The 21,795-nt window shown below is 51.2% G+C and overlaps 1 protein-coding gene across 2 annotated transcripts in view; it reads left to right on the top strand.

The window, feature by feature from the left end:
- Positions 1–19,018, top strand: part of PTP4A3 (protein tyrosine phosphatase 4A3) — a 35,892-nt gene extending 16,874 nt beyond the window's left edge. For both annotated transcript variants that reach the window (XM_041420807.1, XM_041420808.1), the window contains exons 2-6: positions 11,356–12,172; positions 13,466–13,558; positions 16,803–16,933; positions 17,270–17,344; positions 17,762–19,018. In XM_041420807.1, the coding sequence (XP_041276741.1) occupies positions 12,068–12,172; positions 13,466–13,558; positions 16,803–16,933; positions 17,270–17,344; positions 17,762–17,879 (522 nt within the window). In that variant the 5' untranslated portion in view covers positions 11,356–12,067 and the 3' untranslated portion in view covers positions 17,880–19,018. The remainder of the gene's footprint in view (positions 1–11,355; positions 12,173–13,465; positions 13,559–16,802; positions 16,934–17,269; positions 17,345–17,761) is intronic.
- Positions 19,019–21,795: the final 2,777 nt, after the last annotated feature.

Below are 21,795 nucleotides of genomic sequence, written 5' to 3'. Positions count from 1 at the left end.
CAGTGCTCATTTAACAGCCCTTGGCTGCCTGTCCCAGTGCTGCCCACTGTGCCCTGCCAGTACAGCTGCCTGTTTGTAGAGAGATGGGCTGGGAATGGATCAAGCTGAAAATAAACTTTTTTATTTATTTTTTAACTCCCCCAAGGCAAGATCAACTCCATGGTGCCTTTGCCAAGATGGCCTCGTGCTGGTAGAACTGAGCCAAACCAATACCTGCTGATTTTTCACTGGAGCAGATGAGCCCCATGCCCTGTGGCTGGAGGGGACATCTTCAGTGTCCCTTGTCTCTACTCCCTCTGTCCCAGTGTGGTCCTGACCATGCCAGGCTGGTTTTCCTCTCAGTTTTCATGTGCAATGCCAAATATAAATTATTTGTGAAGTAGCAAAACGTCCTTTGTGCTGGCTGCTGAGGTACTATGTACACATCTGTGTCTGTAGGGTTTTTCTTCTAAGATAGTTGAAATAGTATGGATTTCAGCATGGAGCAAGGTATATTAATAGAAATGTCCTAATTTTGCTTTTCCTCTGTACCAAAGGAGCTTACAATGGGGGAATTAATTGAGCCTTAAGTCAGCACTGGGTGTTCTGCAAAGCCTCCATAGATATTCCTCAATGTTTTATTTTCTGTTTGCAGCAGCCTGGCTCTTTAGGAAGCAGCATGAAAAAGAGGGTGGGAGAAAAGCCTTCCCAGGATACATGCATGGCCAAGAGAACAGGGGATGTCTGTCTGCTTCCTCCCCAGGTTGAAACCCTCTTATGTGCCCCTGGGAGCAGAGGGACAGGGACCATTCCGGACGGATTTCAAAGCCAGTATTTTACCCAGACAGCTTGTTACTGGTGTTGCTTTTTCATTCACCTCCTTTCCCTTTTTCCCTGCTGAGAGGCAGAGCATGTGCATTTACTATCAATCAGCTTCATCATAAATGATGAATTTGGGCTTGCAGCGTCCTTTACCCAGGGAAGCTCATTTGCTTTCAGCTTGATTAGAGCCTGCTCCAGCGCAGCAAGGGTGGCTAGGAAATGCCACCCACACTGGGGTGTCAAAATGCCTCAGAAACCATCCAGGAGCCAGGGAGCCAAGCAGAGCCGGGAAACCAAGGGGAGCTGGAGCAGCTTGCGTGTCTCCAGGCCATTAAAGCTCACCCCTGGGGCTGGGGAGGATGTGCAGAGCACGGATGAAACGCTGCATCCTGCCTGTCCCATCCCTGCTGGATCCGGCCGTAGGAGCTGAGGAAGTTTTCCTGCTTAGCAGGGTGGGGAGGCTTCACATCTCAGCCTTTATTTAATTTTCAGGTGATAAAAGCGTCGCTTCCTTGCCTGGCGCGTCAGAGCAGCCAGCACCTTCAAACGCTCCCCTTTCTCCAGGGAATTTGCATTTCCCTAAAGGCAGCACCGGATTTATGCAAAAATCTAGATGAAAGAGAGTCAAAGGCAAAGCATGCTCGTGAGTAAGCTTTCCCAGCTACTTCCTGAACAGTCAGACCCTCTCCTTCCAACCTTTTGGCATTTTGGAGAGAAGTGATGCTGACTGCGGGTTCCTCCAGCCCCAGAAACACTTGGTGATGACCGCTTTACCTCCATGTTGTCCCAAGAGTGGCATCAGTCTGGAAAGGTGCTGTGAGGTTGCAACATCCCACTGTTGGATGTGCTTTTCCTGGGTGCAGCATTCCCTCTTGTTATGATGTTCAGGTGGTGTTTCCTCTCTAGACAGGATGGATTTCTTCCTCATCCTGCCATTCCCCTGAGGATGTGGTCCTTCTCTTTTTGTGATCTCCAAAATCACCTGGGCGCAGTCCATCAAAGCCAGCTGCCTGTGCTGCATGACCTTCTCCTTGCTTTCCCTGACAGGATGGGAAGAGCACCAAGTATCATCATCCCCCAGTAGCTCAGACATGAGCTTTTTGCTCATGCAAATCATTGCAATTTCCCTTCCTGAAATACCAGGGCTTGCTGGCTTTTACAAAGCCACTGCTGGAAATCCTTCCTGTGAATGACAGGAACAGGATTGGATGACTGTTCATCTTCTGTATCGAAAGACAGTTCATTTAAGTTCAAGAAGTGCCAGGATCTGTATAGTTTGCCATCTTTTTTTAGCTGGTTTGGCCTCCAACAGTGGCTGGGAGCAGCCTTGGCATGCCAGAGCATCTCTATGTGACAAGTGAGGATGTGATTTAAAATCTGCTCATCTGGGGCTGCAGCAGCTGCTCCCTGCTTCTGGTGTGCAGCCCAGAAAGGGACAGGCTTGATGCTAATTGGGGAGCCCATTTTTGCAGTCCAAAACCACCAAGTCCCAAGCTGTAGCATTGCAGGGCTCCAGCCCAAAGGATTTTTCATCCTATTTTCCTAATTCTGAGTGTCCTGTTCTAGAAAGGTTTTTTTTTAATACCTTGGTTAAACTTGAATCCAGTTTGAACCCCACTTGATGAAGTTGCAAGTGGGAAGCTGGGTGGGAGCTGATATGGAGAACTCAGAGTCATGGTGACACCCAGCCACCCTGGCCATCAGGCACTCAGAGCATCATGCATTGGTTTAGGATGGAAAGGACCTTTATAAAGATTATCTAGTTTCAACCATTCTGCCATGGACAGGGACACCTTCCATTGCAACCAGGTTGCTCAAGGCCTCATCCAGCCTGGCCTTGAACACTTCCAAGGATAGGGCAGCCACAGCTTCTGAGGGCAACCTGTTTCAGAGTGTCACCACTCCCATCATAACAAATTTCCTCCTTATGTTCAATATGAACCTGCCCTCTTTCAATTTAAAGCTGTTGCTTTTTGTACTATCACTACAGGCCCATGTAAAAGTCTTTTTCAATCTTTTTTTTTTTTTTTTTTTTATCCTCTCTTTAATACAATGAGGTCTCCCTGGCCACCAATTCCTGAGCTTGGGAAAGAGCCACAGCTACATCCTCACCTTTTTATGCCCATCTGAGCTCAGCTGCAAGGTGCGTTTCCAAGGGGCTTTGCGTTTCAGAAGTTGTGTAGTTGGGAAATGGCCTCAAGCTGCTCCAAGGGAGGTTCAGGTTGGATATCAGGAAGAGTTTCTTCACTGAAGGAGCGACTCAACATTGGCATGGGTTACTCAGGGAACCGGTGGAAAACATCCCTGAAGTGTTCAAAAATGGGTAGACATGGTACTCAGGAATGTGGTTTGGTGGGGCAGGATGGTACTTGGTTGAAGGATGGACTTGATGAGCTTGGAGATCCTTTGCAACCTGAATGATTTTACAATTCTGTCTACAATTCCATGATTATGGTTTGCAGACCCTGAGCAATCTGAGCTCTGCACTGCCTTAATTTCCTTCCTCCAAAGTGATGCTTGACCTTCCCTTCTCCTCCTTCCCCATCTTCACATGGATATGGTGCAAATCGGGCTGAGGACATGAGGCAGTGCTTTACACACCAGGCAGGTTTGGCAGAGTGAGTGGAGACATTGCTGTCCCTCCAGCAAGAACAGCTGTGACTTTCAGCATTTCATGCCCTTTGATCTTTTATTTGAAAGAAAACCACCTTCATTTGCTCTGCAAGCTCCCACAGGGGGGGGACAACTCTTGGCACAGCTTTGGGGTTTTGCACCAGGGTGGCAGGACCATAGGATTTTTTCCCTGTTGCTGAGGATGTCTGGGCCCAGGAGGGTGGGAGAGGGTGCAGGGGTACAGGATCAGGCCATGCTGTAGCCATGCTTCCCAAACTGGCAGCTTGGAAGTACCCACCTTTGTCTCTAGAGCTTTGTCAACATGTTGCTTTTGCAGAGCGCTTTTCATGTGGCAGCCATGGAGCTCTGCTGTGGCTTTTTCCTGGAGCTAAGGAGTTTTCTGGAAGAGAGTTTTAGGGAAAAAAATCTCTGCAGCACTTGGGCTTAATGGGAGGAGCCAGGAGTGTGATGTGCTGGGGGGTCTTGGTAACACCTTGCCACATCCTACCCAGGAGCAGCCTGTTTTCCCATCTCCCTTCACTTGCTCCATGGCTTTAATTATCCTAGCTGACACTCAGTTGTGTTTCCCTCTGGAAACACAATTGTTGATACTCCTGAGGGGACACTTCTCACCTACATGGAGCATCTCTGTCCCATCCTGCTGGAAAAGGGACATCCCTGGAGGGGCTATTTCAAGGGGCAGTTTCTGCTGATAAAGTGACAATAGCCATGGCTGAGGGGGATAAGGAGGAGACAGCCCAGGGGGTTTCCCTGCAGCACTGTCCCCATGGGCTTGGTGGCTGCCTTCAGAAGTGCTTTGGTGTCCCCACCACAGGAGAGGGCTGGTGGTGCTGCCTCCTCCCAGCAGCCTGTTGTGATTTGTGTGATCCTGTCTCCGTGGGGTGAAATCTGTAATGCAAATAGTGCAGAGCAACAGCAACATGGTTTGGGAGGACAACCCCAGGCAGCAGAGGGTCTGGATGGTGGAGGAAGCTCAGAGACCCACAAACACCATCTAAACCTGGTGCCATTGACTTGGAAGAGCTGCCTTTCTCCAGAGCTTGGCTTCTGTGGACAATCCTGACCATAGCTTGATGCCACCAGGGACCTTTCCATCACAGGCAGAGCATGTTCTGTCCTTTGTTGCATTCCCAGCATGTCACAGAACACTATTTCAACATTGTCTGCAGGTCAAAATCCACCCTTTGGGTAGATTTGAGTCCCTTGGAGCCCCCTTCGTCAGCAAACTTCCATCAAAGCCACCGCAGCCTCTCTGGGTTGGGGATTGTGCAAGAGGCACCAGTGACGCAGACAGGGCTCTGGTGGCCTTGGGTCAGGGCTCCTATTGGCCTGACCAGGTGATGTAGGGACAACTTCCCATCAGAATCCCCCCACCGAGGAGGGACATTGCAAATAGCAAAGTTCAGGTCTCGTGGGACAGAGTTTCAGGCTCAAACTGTACCTCAAAGGGGAGGTCATGGCAGCTCCTCCATGCCCGTCCCAGGAGTGTGCTGCCGTTTCTCATGTTACCCCAAAAAACACATCATTCTGCACCCCCACCCCCAAACTTTGCCACCTGCTACAAGTATTAAATTCACTCAAAATACTGTGAGAAACCACAAGAAAAAAGCTGGGCAGATGTTCAGCTGCACCGGAGTTTCAGGGTGGGAGAGACACGTGGCAGTAGCAGTTGTTGGGGGGACCACTGGGGTCAGTTTGCCACCAGTGTGTGTTTTGGGACAAGGATGCTGCTTTGGGATTCTTTTCTTTCCAAAGATACTATTGGACAAGGCTTGAAGCCTGGAAATGCTCAGTCGCACACAGAATTGCTTTTTTCCCCTGATTCTTCTGGCCAAAAGAAATCCCTGAAGGATGGGGGGAGCTGGCCCCCAGTATTTGGGGTGCCTCACTTCCCTGTGCATCAGGCGCCAGAGAATGGGGACCATCCATCCCCAAATGACCGAGCCTTTCACCCCTCCCCAAAAAAATCCTCTAGGGCACACCCTCTGCAGATTTGGGAGGCAGCCAGCCCCAAGCCTGTTATTACTTTTCCCTGTGGAGTTGGCCTCTCTTTCTCCCCCCTCTTTTTTTCTTTTTTTTTCCTCCTTTCCCTTCAAATCCAAGCCAGGAAAAACCTCTGACGTCGTCAGCAGGGCTGTGAGCTCCTCGTGGCTGCTGGGGGGAAGGCAGTGGAGGGGATATCCCGGATAATAAAACCAGGATCTCGCTGGAAGCAGGGCCATCAGTAGCTGCCTGTGAGTCGTCCACTGCTGGGACCAGGGTGGGAGGGATGGATGGGGATGTGTTCAGCTGGGGGGATTTCTTTTCCCCACAGTGTGGAAGGTTTAGTGCCTTTTTGTGGTTTTTATGATCCTCTGATGGCTGAATCTCTTCTGGTACAAGAAGGAATTAGGTTAAAAAGCTGTCCATGAAGACCTCAAATTCGAATTGCTTGGGGGCTGTATGAGAAGGGAAAAGTTGAAATTCCAGTGAAGGGGCTGTGGAAAGGGTGCTTGAAGCATCATATTTCCTCCAGGGCATTGCCCCGTGAGCTCTGGACAGGAGAGGCAGCCCTGACACTGGTGGCATCACAGGAATTCCAGTGTGAGCACAGGGTCTGTGTCCAGGGGTTGTGAATCTGGGTGAGAGGGAAAAACAACTCCCAAAGGACCTTTGTAGACACTTTCCACACTGTGCCTCAGCTTCTCTTCAAAGACAAAAGGTGCAAATACAAGATAAGAAAGGGTTGATCATGTTACCAGTGCCTCCGGTGCATTCCCAGCTTGCACAGTGCTGGGAAGACTTTGCTCTTTTTATCTGGCTGCCTGGCTCGCTGCCTCAGTTTCCCCATTCCTCCATCTTCCCTGGTGTCCTGAGTGCCTCCTGCTTGCAAATGTCCACGCCACCATCATGCTGGCATCTTTCCCTGCTCTCTAAATGTTACCAAACTTCTTAAGTCCAGTTGGAGCTGTAAAATCAAGGGCTGCATAACTGTCTTTGGCTAAATTTAGTGTTAGCCAGTATTTACTGCGCACCAAAAAGGACGTGGTGAAAGATGCATCACCTGGTTTATCCTGCAGGTGTTTTCATGGGCTGCCAAGAGCCCTCATTGCTCTCCCTCTACAGCTGTGCATTTTTAATCCTCCTTGTTGTGTTTTGCTCAGAAAACGTCACATGCAGCAAGAAAAACAACCTAAAAAATAACCCCTTGGAGGAAAAGCCCCACGATGTTTCCCTGGCAGATGGTGCTGGGCACTGCTTCGCTCCTGGCAGCAGGTACCCCACAGCCACCACAGTACCTAGCATGGCTTTTCCAGGACATCCCATCTGCTCTGTCCAGCTCTGTCCCTGGAGCAGGATGTGCCAGTGGCTGCTTACACCTCTCCCCACAGATTCCAGCTCCTGCTGGGTGTTTTGTTTCCGTCGCTCTCCTCCCGGACCTTTCCTGTTTCCTTCCGTGCAGATGCAACTGGAGGAAATCTCAGCACATTGGCTGTGTCCCAGCTGCAGTCACAGGCTGGGGACAGCGCTGTGGCTCTCTGTGTCCTGGGACCTGTTCTCCCTGGCAGTGATGGCAATGGTGGCAGTGGTGATGCTGGTGGTGCTGGTGGAACCCAGTGGTAGCAATGGTAGTGTTTTAGGGAGTGGTGGCAGTGGTGACACTGGTGACAATGCTTGGAATGGTGGTGGTGCTGCTGCTGGTGCTGCTGATGCTGGTGGCAGTGGTGGTGTTGGTGGCAGTGGTGCTGGTCATGCTGGTGGCAGTGGTAGTGATGGCAGTGGTGCTCCTACTGACAGCAGTGGTGACATTAGTGGCAGTGGTGATGCTCATGGCAGTGGTCATTGTGCTGGTTGTGGTGACAGTGGTGACAGTGGTGGTGCTGCTTCTGATTCTGGTTGCAGTGATGGTGGTGGCAGTGGTGACACTGGTGGCAGTGGTGATGCTGGTGGTGCTGCTCATGCTGGTGGCAGTGGTGGTACTGCTGGTACGGATCTTACGTCTGCAGCTGAGCCTCACAGACCTGCTCCCCATGGTCACTCATGTCAGTGGCAATGGACGTGTGCAGAAACTTCTGCATGGTGATAACTGAAATACTCAGAAACTTGGATTCAGTTCTCAGGGTGATGGAAGTGCTTGTTGGGAGCAGGAGGGCAGGACTTTATCAGCCTTAAGGGGAAAGGGCTGCTCGGTGTCTTGCTACATGAGCTGAAAGCGGGAGAGAGGTCGAGAAAGTGTGACACAGCTGGGTGTTTTGTTGGATTTCTCTGAAGGTGAACTTTGAACAGGAGATGTGCTCACTCTGAGATCTCTATATTTATATACGGGTGAGATACACATTGTTTGGGTATGTAAGAGCCTTTGTTCCGAGTCCCGCTGCTGAAGCTCATGTGGAGCGACACTTTGGCTCTGCAAAGCTTCCTTTTCCTGCTCTTGGGGATGTGCTGTGTTTAGGAAAACCTGACTCCAACGTCTGTGTCCCGCTAGCCGGGTACCAGCAGCACAGCCATCAGGTCAGGCAGCTGCTTGCCTCTCCAACCAAGCTCTTCCAGTCACTGGGTGAAGAAGATCTGACCTTTATTTTCCATCAAGTTGCCATGAGGAAAATCAGCCTCATTCCTCTGTTGCAGGCTCAGTCCCTGGATATCTCAGATGAGGCCAAGATATTTGTAATGGTCTGGCCACACTGCAAAGGAATATTTCAGAGACCCCTGTGATCCCCTCAGCTGTGGGGGTGTAAGACAAGGAGATGATGGCTCAGTGGTCCTCATCCCAAGAGCAGCAACCTTCATTGCTCTCTTGCCACACTGGTGTGTGTTCATACTGGATCCTCAGTGGGCTCTTGGCTGCAAAATTCCTGTGTAAGAAGCAGAAATTTCCACAGCCATGGTGAAAAGAAAATCGTAGAATCATTAAAGTTGGAAAGATCTCTCAGATCAGTTGCTAACACTGCCAGATTCACCACTAAACCATGTGCCCCATCCATGCCTCTTGAACTCTTCCAGGGATACTGATTCCACCACTTCCCTGGACAGCCTGCTCCAATGTCTGAGCACCCTTTTAGTGAAGAAATTTTTCCTTATACCCAATCTAAACCTCCCCTGGCACGACTTGAGGCTGTTTCATCTTGTCCTCTCCTTTGTTATGTGGAAGAAGAGACCAACCCCCACCTGGCTACAGCCTCCTTTCATTGAGGTTCCCCAAGACAGGTTTGAGCCTGACAGGCCAGCACTGCATTGCTGAGCATCCTCATCTAGGGCTTGTTCACTGTGTCCTCACATGCTTCCTCTAGATCCCCCAGAGTGCTCAAATGAGAAGGATTTATATTCCACTTGGCAGGTTATTAATATTAGCTAAAATTCCCTTTTCCACATTGTTCTGCCACGCTTAATATGGAGATCAGCATCGCAGCCTGAAACGCCGGGGATGATTTGTGATTGAATATCCATTAGGGATTTATGGGCTTCGGGACTGAATTGCTGGGATGTGTGATTGCCAAAATACTTGAAACGCTTCCACTGGAGAGGAGACCTTGTGGGAAAGGAGCACTAGCTGTTCTCGTAGGCAGGCGGTTCCCACTGAGCCTCCATTACTGGCAGTGAGCATGCCCAAACCAATAAAAAATTGTGCAGGATCCAGAGCACCAATGGAGCATGAACTGTGTGGATGATGACACAGGGGCAGTGCTGGCATTGGTGCTGGCAGCAGCTCCCAGCCCCACAGGGCTGCTCAGCAGGTGGGATTTAATCCAGGACATGGGTAAACATGGGCACAGTTCATATTAATGTCCCTGGCAGCCGGTTAAAACGAGGTATGAGGTTGTCTGAAGGGAGGAAAGTCATTTTTTGATGCTTTCCCTTGTGCGCCTCTGGTGCTGGTGCATCAAATTAGATTGATCATCGGGATCGGATCAAATCATTAGGACAGATGGCATTAAACACACTGGAAGCCTGAAGAGCAAAGGCATGAAAAGTAAAAGCAAAATATCCTCAAGTCCTTGTTTCAGAGAAACTGGACTTTCAAGCTGATGGTTTGGGGCAATTCCTACTTTGCATCAGCTCTTCCCTTTGAGCAGGCAACTGTGGCTGCCCATCTCTCCCACCTCCCATCCCTTTTCATGGTTGTGCTGGCCAGCAGATTGGCAGCTGGACATGTAGGAGCCACACAGCCAAAACCAGCCCAGAATTACCCTCCAGAAATAACAAATTGATTCTTATCCAGCCATGGTGAGATCGTCTGGGAAGAAGCAGACCTCACAAACAAAGTGATCGGTGGGATCATCACTGAAAAAGCACAATGAACACTGTGAGGGAAGCAGGTTTCCCAGCCCATCTTGCAGGATCATTGCAAGCTTTGAGCAAAAATTCCAGCTGCTGTGGTCCAGGTGGGGAGGATCAGCATCATCTGTGGGCTGAGCTGCTCTGAATCACACCTAAAATGCTGCGGAGAGGCAGCTCCCACCTCACTGCCGTGCCTCAGCCAAGCTCCCAGCCTCCATCAGCTGCTAAAATCTGATTTCTCAGTGGGGACTGAGAATCATCCCCCCTGAATGTCCCACTCATCCCCTGCAGCCCAGGCAGGGTTTGAACTTCGTAGAACATCCTTGCAGGACTCTGGGATAGCATTATCCCCTTCTTTATGGGCAAAAAAATATTAGTCAGGTGTGATGGAAGATGGTTGTTGGGAAGAGTCTGTGATTTTAGCAGCCAAACCGGGCACATTCAGCAGAGCAGCTCTGCTTCCCCTGACACCTCACCTGGCTTTTTTCCTGTTGCCATTTAACTTTTTCATCCCTGTGTACCAGTGGAGAAGCAGTAGGTGTTAAACATGTTGTAAATGATGCTCAGGCCTGGACAAACCCATTGTCAGCACCCAGGTGCTGTTATGAGCTGCTCAGCTCATCTCCCTTCTCCCACCTTGTCTTGTTGCATAAGGGTGAAACAATCCAGAGGGGAAAGTTTCTGGCTGCTGTGAGGAGAGCCAAGGGGGTGCCTGCTGGTCTGGCTCGGGTTACTTATGTGCTTATGGTCTATTTTGAGGCTCTGGCCACCCGGCACTAAGCAGCCTCTGACCTGGGGGAAGGACCAGCTTCAAAACAAGAGTCCAGTGGGGAACAACCGGGGAGGCTCTGGCTGGGTTTCCCTCGGCTCTGGGTGGGGCTGGCAGAGCCCTTGCCTCCCTGCTGGGCCCATCATATCATGGATTTGGGTATTTCCACAGTGGGAGTTGATTTTCTTTCTTAATTCTTCCCACTGCCATCCTTTAAGCAAAGATGCCACGGGTGGAGGGGCCGAGCACCGTTACTGGGAGCGATGTGCTGGCAGTGTGGGAATGTGGATGAGCAGGCAGGGAGACACATCCATCACTAACCCTGGCAAAACCACACACACGCAACCCCCTCCTCGGCCCCCCCTCCCCAAGATAGCTCATTTGCAGGCGGCTTAATTCTCCTAAGAGCATTAGAGGTGCATTTAGTGGACATGAGCCCAGCGCCAGGAGCATGTGGCCGATTAGCGGCAGCTGGTTTCGGGAACAGCGTGCATTTGGGGTGGAAGTATTCAACGTGCTTTTTGGGGACACAAAGGTGAGGTCTGGGGCGTCTGGATGGGTGTCAGGGGGGGTCACCTGGAGTGAATTGGGTGCTTAAATCCACCAGCAGGTGCAGATGTTGGGTGGTATATGGGAGCAAGGCCTTCCCTGCCATGTGCTTTCCGTTCTGCAGGTGAAATGTGATTTATCCCCTCTGGCTTTCCAATTGCCATTCCAGCTCTCCAGATGATATTTCAGCTCTAGCTTTAAATACCACCTCGCTTTCTTATTTGTGTTAAGCTGAGAATGGTCAGGGATGCTCGCAGGGGATGTAGAAGGTGATGGTGCCTTCAGGGGCTTCCTTGGGAGAGGGCTTCCTCTCACCACTGCATTTCCCTTTCTCTCCCCTGCAGCCTCGCTCTGCACTGGGATTTATGGAGGTGCTGAGGAGCAGCTGTGAACCCCGCAGCCCCCGGCAGCCCGCCCTGTGAAGCAGCCCCCGGCCGCCTCTCCTCGTCCTGCCCAGCACCCCGACCCTCCGACTCAACCATTCAAGGCTCCCGTGCATGGATCGCCCCAGCGAGGCACCGCTGCCGGACGCCGCCGACGCCGCCCCGTAGGCTCCCGGCCCCCCGTGCCGCCCCCAAGTACTCCACATACCCCGATGGGGTAACGTGACGGGGGCCACCCTCCCGCCACCACCACCCCCCATATGCAGAGGCCTTTCTAGAGCGCCCGGGAGCGCGCGGCACCGGAGGCAGCAGCCGCTCGCCGTCGCACACACGCAGAGGACGCCAACACTACAGCAAAGGGATTTTTTTTTAATTATTATTATTATTATTATTTCATTAATATTATTTTTTTTTCCCCCATCTGGCTTTTTTTTCCCCCTGGGAGGCTTGTGGTGTGTCAAGGAAGCCGGTGCGCTCCCAGGAGTTGGGATTATTTGCACAACGTCTGTATATTGAGTTTTCGATCCTGTTTTATTTTTATTTTTGAAGCGCAGAGGGGTTATTGGGTTTTTGTTTGGTTTGGTTTTTTTTTCCCCCCCCTCCACACCACTCTTTTCTTGGGTTTTTAACCTTGCCACTGTCAGCACCACCTCACCTTCCCACGGTCCCCACCATGGCCCGGATGAACCGCCCTGCACCCGTGGAGGTCTGCTACAAAAACATGAGGTTCCTCATCACCCACAATCCCACCAATGCCACGCTCAGCACCTTTTTGGAGGTAAGGAGGAGAGATTGGAAGGTGGGGACTAGGGTGCAGTTGCATTTTTTGGGGCTAAAAGCTGCTGTTGATGAGAGGGCAGCACATCCCCTCTGGTACCACAGCCCCAGGTGGCATCCTGGGGCAGTGGGTCCAATCATTGCCAGCTTTTTGGGATGGGATGTTTTTCAGGACCCCAAGTGTGATGTTTGGGCACAGTAGAGATGCAGCAGAGTTTCCTCATTCCTGTTGCATCCCCTGCCAGATCCATTAGCACATCATTTCACAGGGTTTTGGAGCAATGCACAGGGGTGCACAAAACCTTCCCTGTCCCTCGCAGCACCTCAATAATGGTTTTTGATCCCAAATATCCCAGCATATTTCCAGTGCCTAGGGTGTATTGAGTGGTGCTGGAGAGCTTGGTGTTGAAGAGCCAGCACTGGTAGCAGCTGTGTGAGTGCCACTGTCTCAGGGTGACAGGAAGGTGGCTGTGATATTGGGACAGCCACCCCATGCTCGCTGCAGAGGGTGATGGGTACCCCACCAGTGGGAAGGGAGAAAAATTCCCCTTTCCTCCGGTCCCTTAAACTTTTGGCTGGGCTGCTGAGCCATGTGGGGCTCACCACGGTCTGGTGAGCACACATGGGGAACAAAGGAGGTGGATCATTGGGGATGATCTCATGGTTCCCGGCGAGGCTGGCGCACCGGGCACGTAATCCGGGGGCAATCCTCACACCGGGCAGTGAGCCATGCTGGAAGCCTCCCAAGTCCCACGCCTGAGCCTGCAGCGTGTTGGAGTGATGATGGGATATGGCAGTGAGGTGGAGAAGGAGCCCCTGAGCCATCTGTGAGATGCTGAGCTCGGCTGGTAGGGCATGCTACGACTCCCCCACAGCTGCCTCCATGCATTTCTGCATCAGGAGTGTGACCTCAGCAGGCACAAACAATTTCTCCTTCAGAGGACTGGCACCCATGTCAGGGAAGTTTCTTTGCCTGAGGTATAAAATCCCTGCTGATGAGGCTGTCAGGGCTTAAAAATAAATGGCCCCATTGGTACTCATGACTCTGAGGAGTCATGAAGATGCTGGTTAAAAATCCTACAAGGCCACGTGGCTTTGGTGTCCTGGGATTTCTTGTTTCCTTTTGCCTGCCAGGCTGCAAGGATCATGGGTCAAGCGTTCAGAGAAGGGGCACAGCACTGTTGAAGGGTCCATACTGCTCCACATGGTCATAGCAGGGCTTGGATGTGTCAGGGTTAACTGGGGTGCATGAGGCAGGATCTGTTCAGACCCCTCCTTCTCCTTCCCTCCCCAGGACCTGAAGAAGTACGGTGCCACCACGGTCGTGCGAGTGTGTGAAGTGACCTATGACAAGACCCCCCTGGAGAAGGACGGCATCACTGTCATGGTAGGTGGGCAGCAGGATGGGCACCGGGGGTGCCCTACACCACCCTTAAAAATCTCATCCCTTGGGGCTGTTAAACACCCCGGTAGCCCAGCACAGCATCACCCTGAGGCAGGAGCAGAGCTGGAAGCCCAGCTGAGCTGAGCTGAGGCTGGTGCTTTAAAAAGAGACGTGCTGCCCACGCAGCCGAAACTGTGACTCACCCGGCTGAGTCGGCAGCTGCCTTCCCTGCCTGTTGCTCAGGCTCTGAAGCATCCAGGGATGAGAGCGCCTGATCCCACGGGGAAGATGCGCGTGGTTCCCATTACCCCCGGCGTTATCTTATCCTGGGGGGTGGTGTGAGGGTTTTTTGCTGTTCCAGCAGCTGGCTGGTGCAGCTGAGGGGGATGAAAGGGAGCAGGCAGCAAGCTGGGAAAGGCAGAGCATGCAGCTGCCTGGGCTGTATCTTGGCTGATAGGTAATTGGAGATGATGTCAGGCATGATACCCTGCCAGGGAGTTCTGCTCCAGCTGGGAAGTGAGGCTCTGCTCATTATTTAGGGAAGGGTTTGGAAATGCCTTGTGTCTCCTGGGGTGGTCCTCTGTGTGTAGGACCTCTTTATGTAGCTCTGTCTGTATAATGTGTATCCTAGAGAGAGAGGAGGCTCTATCTTAGATCCTCAGGGATATGGGTGGATAATCCTGTGGCTCTCCAGGTACAGATCCTCCAGATGCAGATGTCTCTAGATATAGATGCAATCTGTGTCTCTACTGGATATATCTTGGAAAGATCACTGTATCCTGCATATATAGAGTCTGTATGTTTGAGATCATATCTACTCACTTACACACCAAATTCTGCATTTTACCCCATTTCTAACTGGAGCCTCCAGTGTGAGATTCTATATCTAGGATATACATACCTCTTTACATCTCTTGTATCTCTCTTATGTGGAGAGATACATATCTAGGATATGTTTTATATAGAGAGTTAGAGAAACTATACAAGACACTGTATAGAAACTTAAGTAGCTCCTCTGTCATTTCTATAACCATACAGAAACTATATAAGGTAAATCAAGAGATATCTATAACTTGGTTTTGTATAGATAAATGTATCTCTGCAGATACAGAAATATGTCTATAATTATATCAAATCTCTATATATTTTTGAGATATCATGGTATATATTTTTATTTGATATACACAGTTTAGTATATTTTTATCTGTATCCTTATAGCTATATCTGGCATATAAATATATCTTGGTACACAAGTCTCTTGAGGAGCAGCTGGAGGTGTTTAGCCTTGAGAAAAGAAGGCTTGGGGAAGATCTTTTCCTCTCTACAACTCCCTGAAAGGAGATTGTAGCCAGGTGGGGGTTGGTCTCTTCTCACAGGTAACAAGCAACAGGACAGGAGGGAATGACCTTCAGTTGCTCCAGGGGAGTTTTAGATTGGATATTAGGAAAAATTTCTTCACTGAAAGAGTTGTCAACCATTGAAACAACCTGCCCAGGAAAGTGGTGGAGTCACCATCTCTGGAGGGGCTTAAAAGAGCTGTGGATGTGGCACTTGGAGGCATGGTTTAGTGGTGGCCTTGCCGGTGCTGGGTTAACAGGTGGACTTGATGATCTTAGAGGGCTTTTCCAACCTAAACAATTCTGTGCTTCTATATATAGATCATATATAGGTCTATATATGGAGAAGTGAAGGCTCTGGGGGGACCTTAAAGCCCCTTCCAGTCCCTAATGGGGCTGCAGGAGAGCTGCACTATTTACACAGGCATGTAGTGATGGACCAAGGGGAATGTCTTTAAACTGACAGAGGGCAGATTTGGATGAGACATAAGGAAAAAGGTTTTTATGATGAGAGTGGTGAGACACTGGCACAGGTTATCCAGAGAAATTGAGGCTGCCCCATCTCTGGAAGTGTTCATGGCCAGGTTACAGCAACCTGGGATAATGGAAGGTGTCCCTGCCATGGCAGAGGATTGGACTAGATGATATTTGAAGGTGCCTTCCATCCCAAGCCATTCCATCACGGGATGATTCTGTAGGGTGCTGTGTCATCCCTGGTGTGAGCCCCTGGCCTGCACTCATGGCTGTAGGGAGGAGATGGCCTTGCAGGACAGGCACAGGCCAGCCAGGGAGTCTGGCTTAAACACTACAAATACCCTGAAGCCCAGTGTGCTCCTTTGCTATCAAATCCCAACAGAAACCACACCACCTGTTCAAACACTGAAGTGAAGCAGCTTATTTTGCCATCTCACACCAAGGGTGACTCCAGCACAGCAGCTTAGTGACTCACTCCTCAAAATCTAGGATTAGAGCCCAGTGCCCCCCACCCTTCAGGGCTCACCAAGTCACATCCTCTCCAAGTGATGCTGCCCTTCCTGTTTCTCTCTTCAGTGCTGCATGGCCAGTGGCCATGGTCCCCCTGACAAATCTGTTTTAGGAAAGAAATCCCCGTTTTGGGACACTTACCCCTCGTAACGGAGCCCAGGGCTGAAGGGTATCAAATGCAGAATCCATTTGACCAATTTCCTCACCATGCTCCAATTTTGAACCCCTGCAACTTGAGGATGAAGCTCAGAAGATGGGATATTTTTCTTTGTCCCTTAATAGCCTTTCCTGAAGGATGGTATTTAAATTGCCCCATTTGGAGTGATCTCACTCCCTTTGACTCTCTCTCTAGGGCTGTGTTAGTGGGTCCTCAGACCATTCTTTTGGTGTTCCTCTCCATGTGTTGCAGGAAGCTGAATTTCAGCACCACATCAACCTCTGGGATTTCAACCATCTTCAAGCCACCTTTGCTCAAATCCCCTACAGTGTGCTCCCAAGTGCTGCAATTAGGAGCTGGCAGAGGGGAGGTTGGGAACTGCATCACCCCAAAGCTCAGTGAGGTCATCTGGATGGGGACGCAGCATGGGGTGGCCATCCTGGTCTGCAGAAGCAGGAGGTCCTGGGGACCATGTTGTAGATCCTACAGCTGCTCCTGTAGGCTGAACCTGTCCGTAGGAGGCCAGAGGACTCCAGACCTAGATTTGTATGACTTCAAACCCTGAGTCAAACAGCCAGGGAATTCCTGTATGCCAGATGATGCCACAAAACCACCTGTATCCCCACAGAGCTATGCTGTGAGCCCAGTTCTGGCACTCTTCTACCTCCCTGCAGCTGAGACCCCAAACACCATCAACCCGAGTGAAAAACAACCCCTGAAAGGTTTTCCCCAGAGACTTGACAGCATTTCTCTCTTCCCAACCTTGCAGGATTGGCCATTTGATGATGGAGCACCTCCTCCCAGCAAGATTGTGGAAGATTGGCTCAACTTGTTGAAGACCAAGTTCTGCGAGGACCCCGGTTGCTGCGTGGCCGTGCACTGCGTGGCCGGCCTGGGGCGGTGAGTCCAAGCCCAGCACCTCAGCTGCCACCTCTCATGAATGCAGGAGAGGGAAAACCATGCCAGCTCTCCTCTTTCCCTTCCCCAGCCCCCCTCTGAGCAGGGTTTTGTCCCAGCTGCCACCTCCCCATGAAGGCAGGAGAGGGACAACCATGCCAATACTCCTCCTTCCTTTTCCCAGTCCCTCTTTGAGCAGGGTTTTGTGAAACCTTTGTGGGAGAGTAGGTGTTGATGGGGGAGATCTGCTACCTGAGCTTCTTCTTGAACTTTAAATGATGGATATCAACCTCTGGGCTGTATGACTGGGGAGTGACAGCCACTGCTTCTGCCTTTCAGCGCTCCCGTCCTTGTCGCGCTGGCCTTGATCGAGAGTGGGATGAAGTATGAAGATGCCATCCAGTTCATCCGACAGTAAGTGGAGCAGTGTTATGGTGTTAGGGCAGAAAGTCCCTCCCTGAGGGAATGGAGACACCTGGCATGTCCCAGGGTTTGGTTTTTTTGGTGACACTAGGGTTGCTTTTCTCTTTGGGAGTGGGAAAACAAGGCATTGGCATGGAGCATCCCTGAGGGGCTTTTGGCAGTCACCCCTCCTCTGCCCCACGTTTCCTCCCCAGCCCTCCATGTCCTGGGACTCAAAGGGTGGATGAGCAAGGAAAGCTGCTGGGGTCAGTGCCTGTCTCCATTCCCTAGAGGGTGCCCCTGGCTTCAGCATACAGAATGCCTTCCTGCTCCAGGCAGGGGGGCTCAGCCCCCCAACAAGAGTGGTTTGGGGTGGGGGGGATCTCATGCCACACCTCTGACTGTTCTGGCATTTCTCTGTCCCTGCAGGAAGCGCAGAGGAGCCATCAACAGCAAGCAGCTGACGTACTTGGAAAAATACCGACCAAAGCAGAGACTCCGATTTAAGGACCCTCATAACCACAAGAACAAATGCTGCATCATGTAACCTCAATGACCTCTTGCCAAAATCCGTGCACAGACCCCCAGGCACTCGCACACATCCCACCCCCTCACCTCCTGGCCCAGCCCTGCATTTCCCATGTGCTGCCCCTCTGCTAGGGTTGGGCTGGGGACATGGAGCATCTCCAGTGTGTTCCAGCACTCACAGCACACTCGTCTTGCTGGATCCCCAAAAAAGGCTGCTCTCTCCAGCTGCAGCCCCAAGGAGGGAAGGCAGCACTGCCCTTAGACTCTTGGTGTCAGCAGGCAATGAGCTCGTGTGACTGTTCCTCATCACCATCCTCCTCCCCCCTTTCCCCTCCCATTGCACTGAGAGGGGTGGGCAAAGGGTGCTTGGTTTGGGGTGATGCAGGCAGGGGTCTGCCAGCAGAGAAAGGATGGGATGCAGAAGTGCCAGAGCACCCCCAGAAAAACCTTTCCCCACCTCTTCCCCATAAATTAAGGGCTGCAGCAGCAGGGATGGAGGTGGGGATGGCACAGTGGCCTCAGGGGGGAAGGTGGTGATAGCAGGGAGAGGTGACAGGGCTCTGAGCTCAGTGACCATGTGACCAGGGGAAGGGCTGAGCTAAGACCCCCAGCACTGTTCCCTTTCTCCTGGCCCCTCTGTCAGCTCACCACCTCCCTGTTGCCTCAGTGCCAGCCAGGATGCTGCAGATGCATTTCCAGCTCCAGTGAAAGCAGAGCTGTTGGGAACCTCGGGGACCACAGCAGGGCTTTGAGGCACTCAGCTTTGCTGGGGTGCTGGATCAGCACTGGGTCCCCCAAAGTGTGGGGTGCTCTTATTTATAGCTTCCAAATTCAGTGCCCAGGGTGGTGGGTGCTGTCCTGTCCCCATCCGTGAGCTGTGGCACAAACCCCAGTTCTGGCTGCAGTGCCCTGGGGACACACTGTGCCTCTCAAGGCACATCCATGTCCTCCACTGCATTTGCTGGCCAAGGGGCTGGGCTGCAGCTCTCCTAGGGGATTTTGGGTGTTCCTGGCAAGAGCACATCACCTGATTTTGCACCTGCCTTTTCCATGTCTGTACCGAGGCGCCTGGCACCCCCAGCACACACCCAGGTGGGCTGGGCTCAGAGCTGCCCCTGAGCTGGGACATTAAACATCTCTCAACTTTCTGCCTTTGAATGCTTGCAGCAGCTGGAGCAGTGGCCATGTAGGGGGTGTGGGGGTGTTTTTTTTCTTTTAATGAGGATAACAAGAAATTTGCTAATTAAAGGAAAAAAAAAAAACTTAAAAAAAATACCCTGTTTGTCTTCCACACATCCTCTGGCCTTTCTTTCTCTTGTCACTGCCCAGTAGAGCCCAGGAGGTGACCCATGGTCCCCCAGACTGATCCCCAGCACTGTGTCACAGCTGGCTGCCATCCACTATCACCAGAATATACATGTGGCCCAGGGGATGCTCCAGGGGTCCTTTGGGCTCACTGCTGCTCACACCTCAGCTGCAGAGGATCACACTTGTTGGGACAAGGAGGGCTGATCATCCACCTCTTGAGGTTTTGGGCTGAGCAGCTTGAGATGCCCTCATTGTCCTGTTGACCCTTAGATGGGACTCTCTAAAGGTTTGTGTGCCTTCCAAAACATTCAGAGACATTCGCTTCAGGGCGTTCATCTCTTGGGACAGGTGGTGAGGAAGGCTGGTTAGACACCTTCAGTACCTGCAGAAGGCTGGGGCCTGCTTTGAACCACCACATGGGTGAGCAGCAGAGGTGTTTGGAGCTGTTTCCAGCACCACTTCACCTGTCCTGATAGGGGCCAACCCCACTGCAGGGCAGGGAAGGCCATCCTTTGGGATAAGCTCTGGTGCTGAGTGAGGTGGGGACCCTCCACATGTGGCCCTGGAATTGTCATACCACACACTTTGGGCCTGTCCAACATTGTGGGACAGCCTTCAATCCCTTGAGTTTCTCCTGCTCTATCCCAGGCTGTTGGTTCCCATGACTCGTGGAGAAGGCAGCAACGGTCAGAGGGTCTATGTTGATCTGGAAGAGTGTGGATTGGGCTGATAAAAAGGCCTGACCCTATATTAGAGCACCTTGCTGGTTGGATCACCATCCCCTTCCTGCTTGGGTCTGTCCTCCTGCTGCTAAAATAGGTGCTGCTTCTTCCCCAGGGACATAGGAGGTGGCTTGGCATTGTGGTGGTGACAGCCTCAGTCCCTGCTAGCCAGGAAACCTCCCAGTCCCATGCCCTTTCTTGTGGGAACTGTTGCTTTATGGGCCTGGAGATGTTTCTGTCCTGGCAGGATGAGTTTTCCTCACCCATGCTCATGGCAGCATCACCTGGAATGTTGCCCAGGGCAAGAGGTCCTGGGATTCAGCCACAATGCCTTTGAGCTGGACTCAGGCTGGGGACAGGGATTTGAATTCAGCTTCCTTGAGCCACTCTTGAGCAAGACTTCACTTAGACCTCAGCTTGGGGGGCTGGCCTGGGGAACATGAGGGGGACAGGCTTTGCTTTATGTAGCATTAACCCAATCACCTTAAAATTAGGGAGCTCCTGGTGTAAAAGCAGTCCTTGATCTGGCCATGTGGCCAAATCCTGAGGGCATCTGGCTGGCACAGTGGCATCTTGATCCTCCTCAGTTTATGAGTTACTGAAAAAAAAATCAAAAAAAAAAAAAATACTGTTTTTTTTATTTTCGTTATTTTTCTCTTTTTTTTTCCTTTGTTTTTTTTTTTTTTCATGGATATCTCCCGCCTAACCCTCAAATGTGCTGCTTCCATGGAAAGGATACATTGGCAGCCCAGGAGATGCTGTTTTGCATGAAGGGCTGAATTCAAAAGTTTCTCTGGGTTGGACTGCCAAATATTTGGGATTTTTTTTATATGGACTTGGGCTCCTTTCTCTGAGGTACCAGCTCCTTGATGTTTCAGCCTAGAGAAGGTTACAGAAGCAACAGGCTGGGGAAATTGAGGGGTCTTCCAAGTGGGATTTGGGTTAGAAATCTCAAAGACCTTAAAAGTCTTGACAGTTAGGCAAGGGGGAAGGTTGAAACTCAGTAGACAACACCAGAGCGAGGCCTAAGCAGCCAAGGGCTCATGGTCTTGGGTTCTCTCCTTGTACGCTAATCCTCATTTCACCTCAAAAGCCAAGATGCTGAAAGGAGACCCTTAAAAATCTGATGTATTTGCCAATGATGTCACTGCTCCGGTTGTTTCCGTCGAGTCCTGGCAGATGTCACAGGGAACAGACACCCCATGGCTTTGGCTACAAACCAGCCACCTCACCCTGCACTTTTCTCCAGAAGCAAAGGCTCAGACTGGGTTTTAATAATTTCTCACCCCTATCCACCCCCTCACCCTCTATGGAAAGCCACCACAATTTGCAGGGACAAGGCTCCAAACTGGTGCAAGAACTTAGGAGACCCAAGGGATGGCAAAGCAGAGGTGCCCCAACCATCAAACCAAGAGCCTGTAGCCTTTACCCAGGAGTCAGTCATGTCTGAGCCTCGTGTGAGAGCATAAATCTGAGCGGCAACTTGTAGCTGTGTCCTCTCACCAGGGACACACAGCACACATATGCCCTCAAATATCCCTTCTGTTGTTTGTTTTCCAGTCAGATGGAGCACGTGGAGGGGGTGGGATGGTGGGAAGGCAGGAAATGTGGCCATCACAAATGTCCAGCTCTTTATTTCAGGAAGGTTCTGGTGACACACATGTAAAGACTTCGCATTTGTAAATTCATATTACGAGTCTTGCAGTAAGGCTGACACTGTGGTGCTTGGGCTGGGAGCTTCAGAGGTTTATGTGGAACAGATTTCCCGAGAAAGCAGAGTCTGGCTCTACCCACAATAGAACGAGTCGTTTCCTTTTTTATTTTTTTCCTTGGGTTTGTTTGGTTTTTATTAGTCCCAGTGGGAAAGCACACAGGCAGATTCGTGACTTCCATGCAGTTTCCAAG

The sequence above is a fragment of the Onychostruthus taczanowskii genome, unplaced genomic scaffold (genome assembly GCF_017590055.1).
Source record: "Onychostruthus taczanowskii isolate IOZ18803 unplaced genomic scaffold, ASM1759005v1 scaffold66, whole genome shotgun sequence".
Classification (NCBI taxonomy): domain Eukaryota; kingdom Metazoa; phylum Chordata; class Aves; order Passeriformes; family Passeridae; genus Onychostruthus; species Onychostruthus taczanowskii.
The sequence above is the reverse complement of the archived record's forward strand: the minus strand, read 5'-3'. Positions and strand labels throughout refer to the sequence as shown.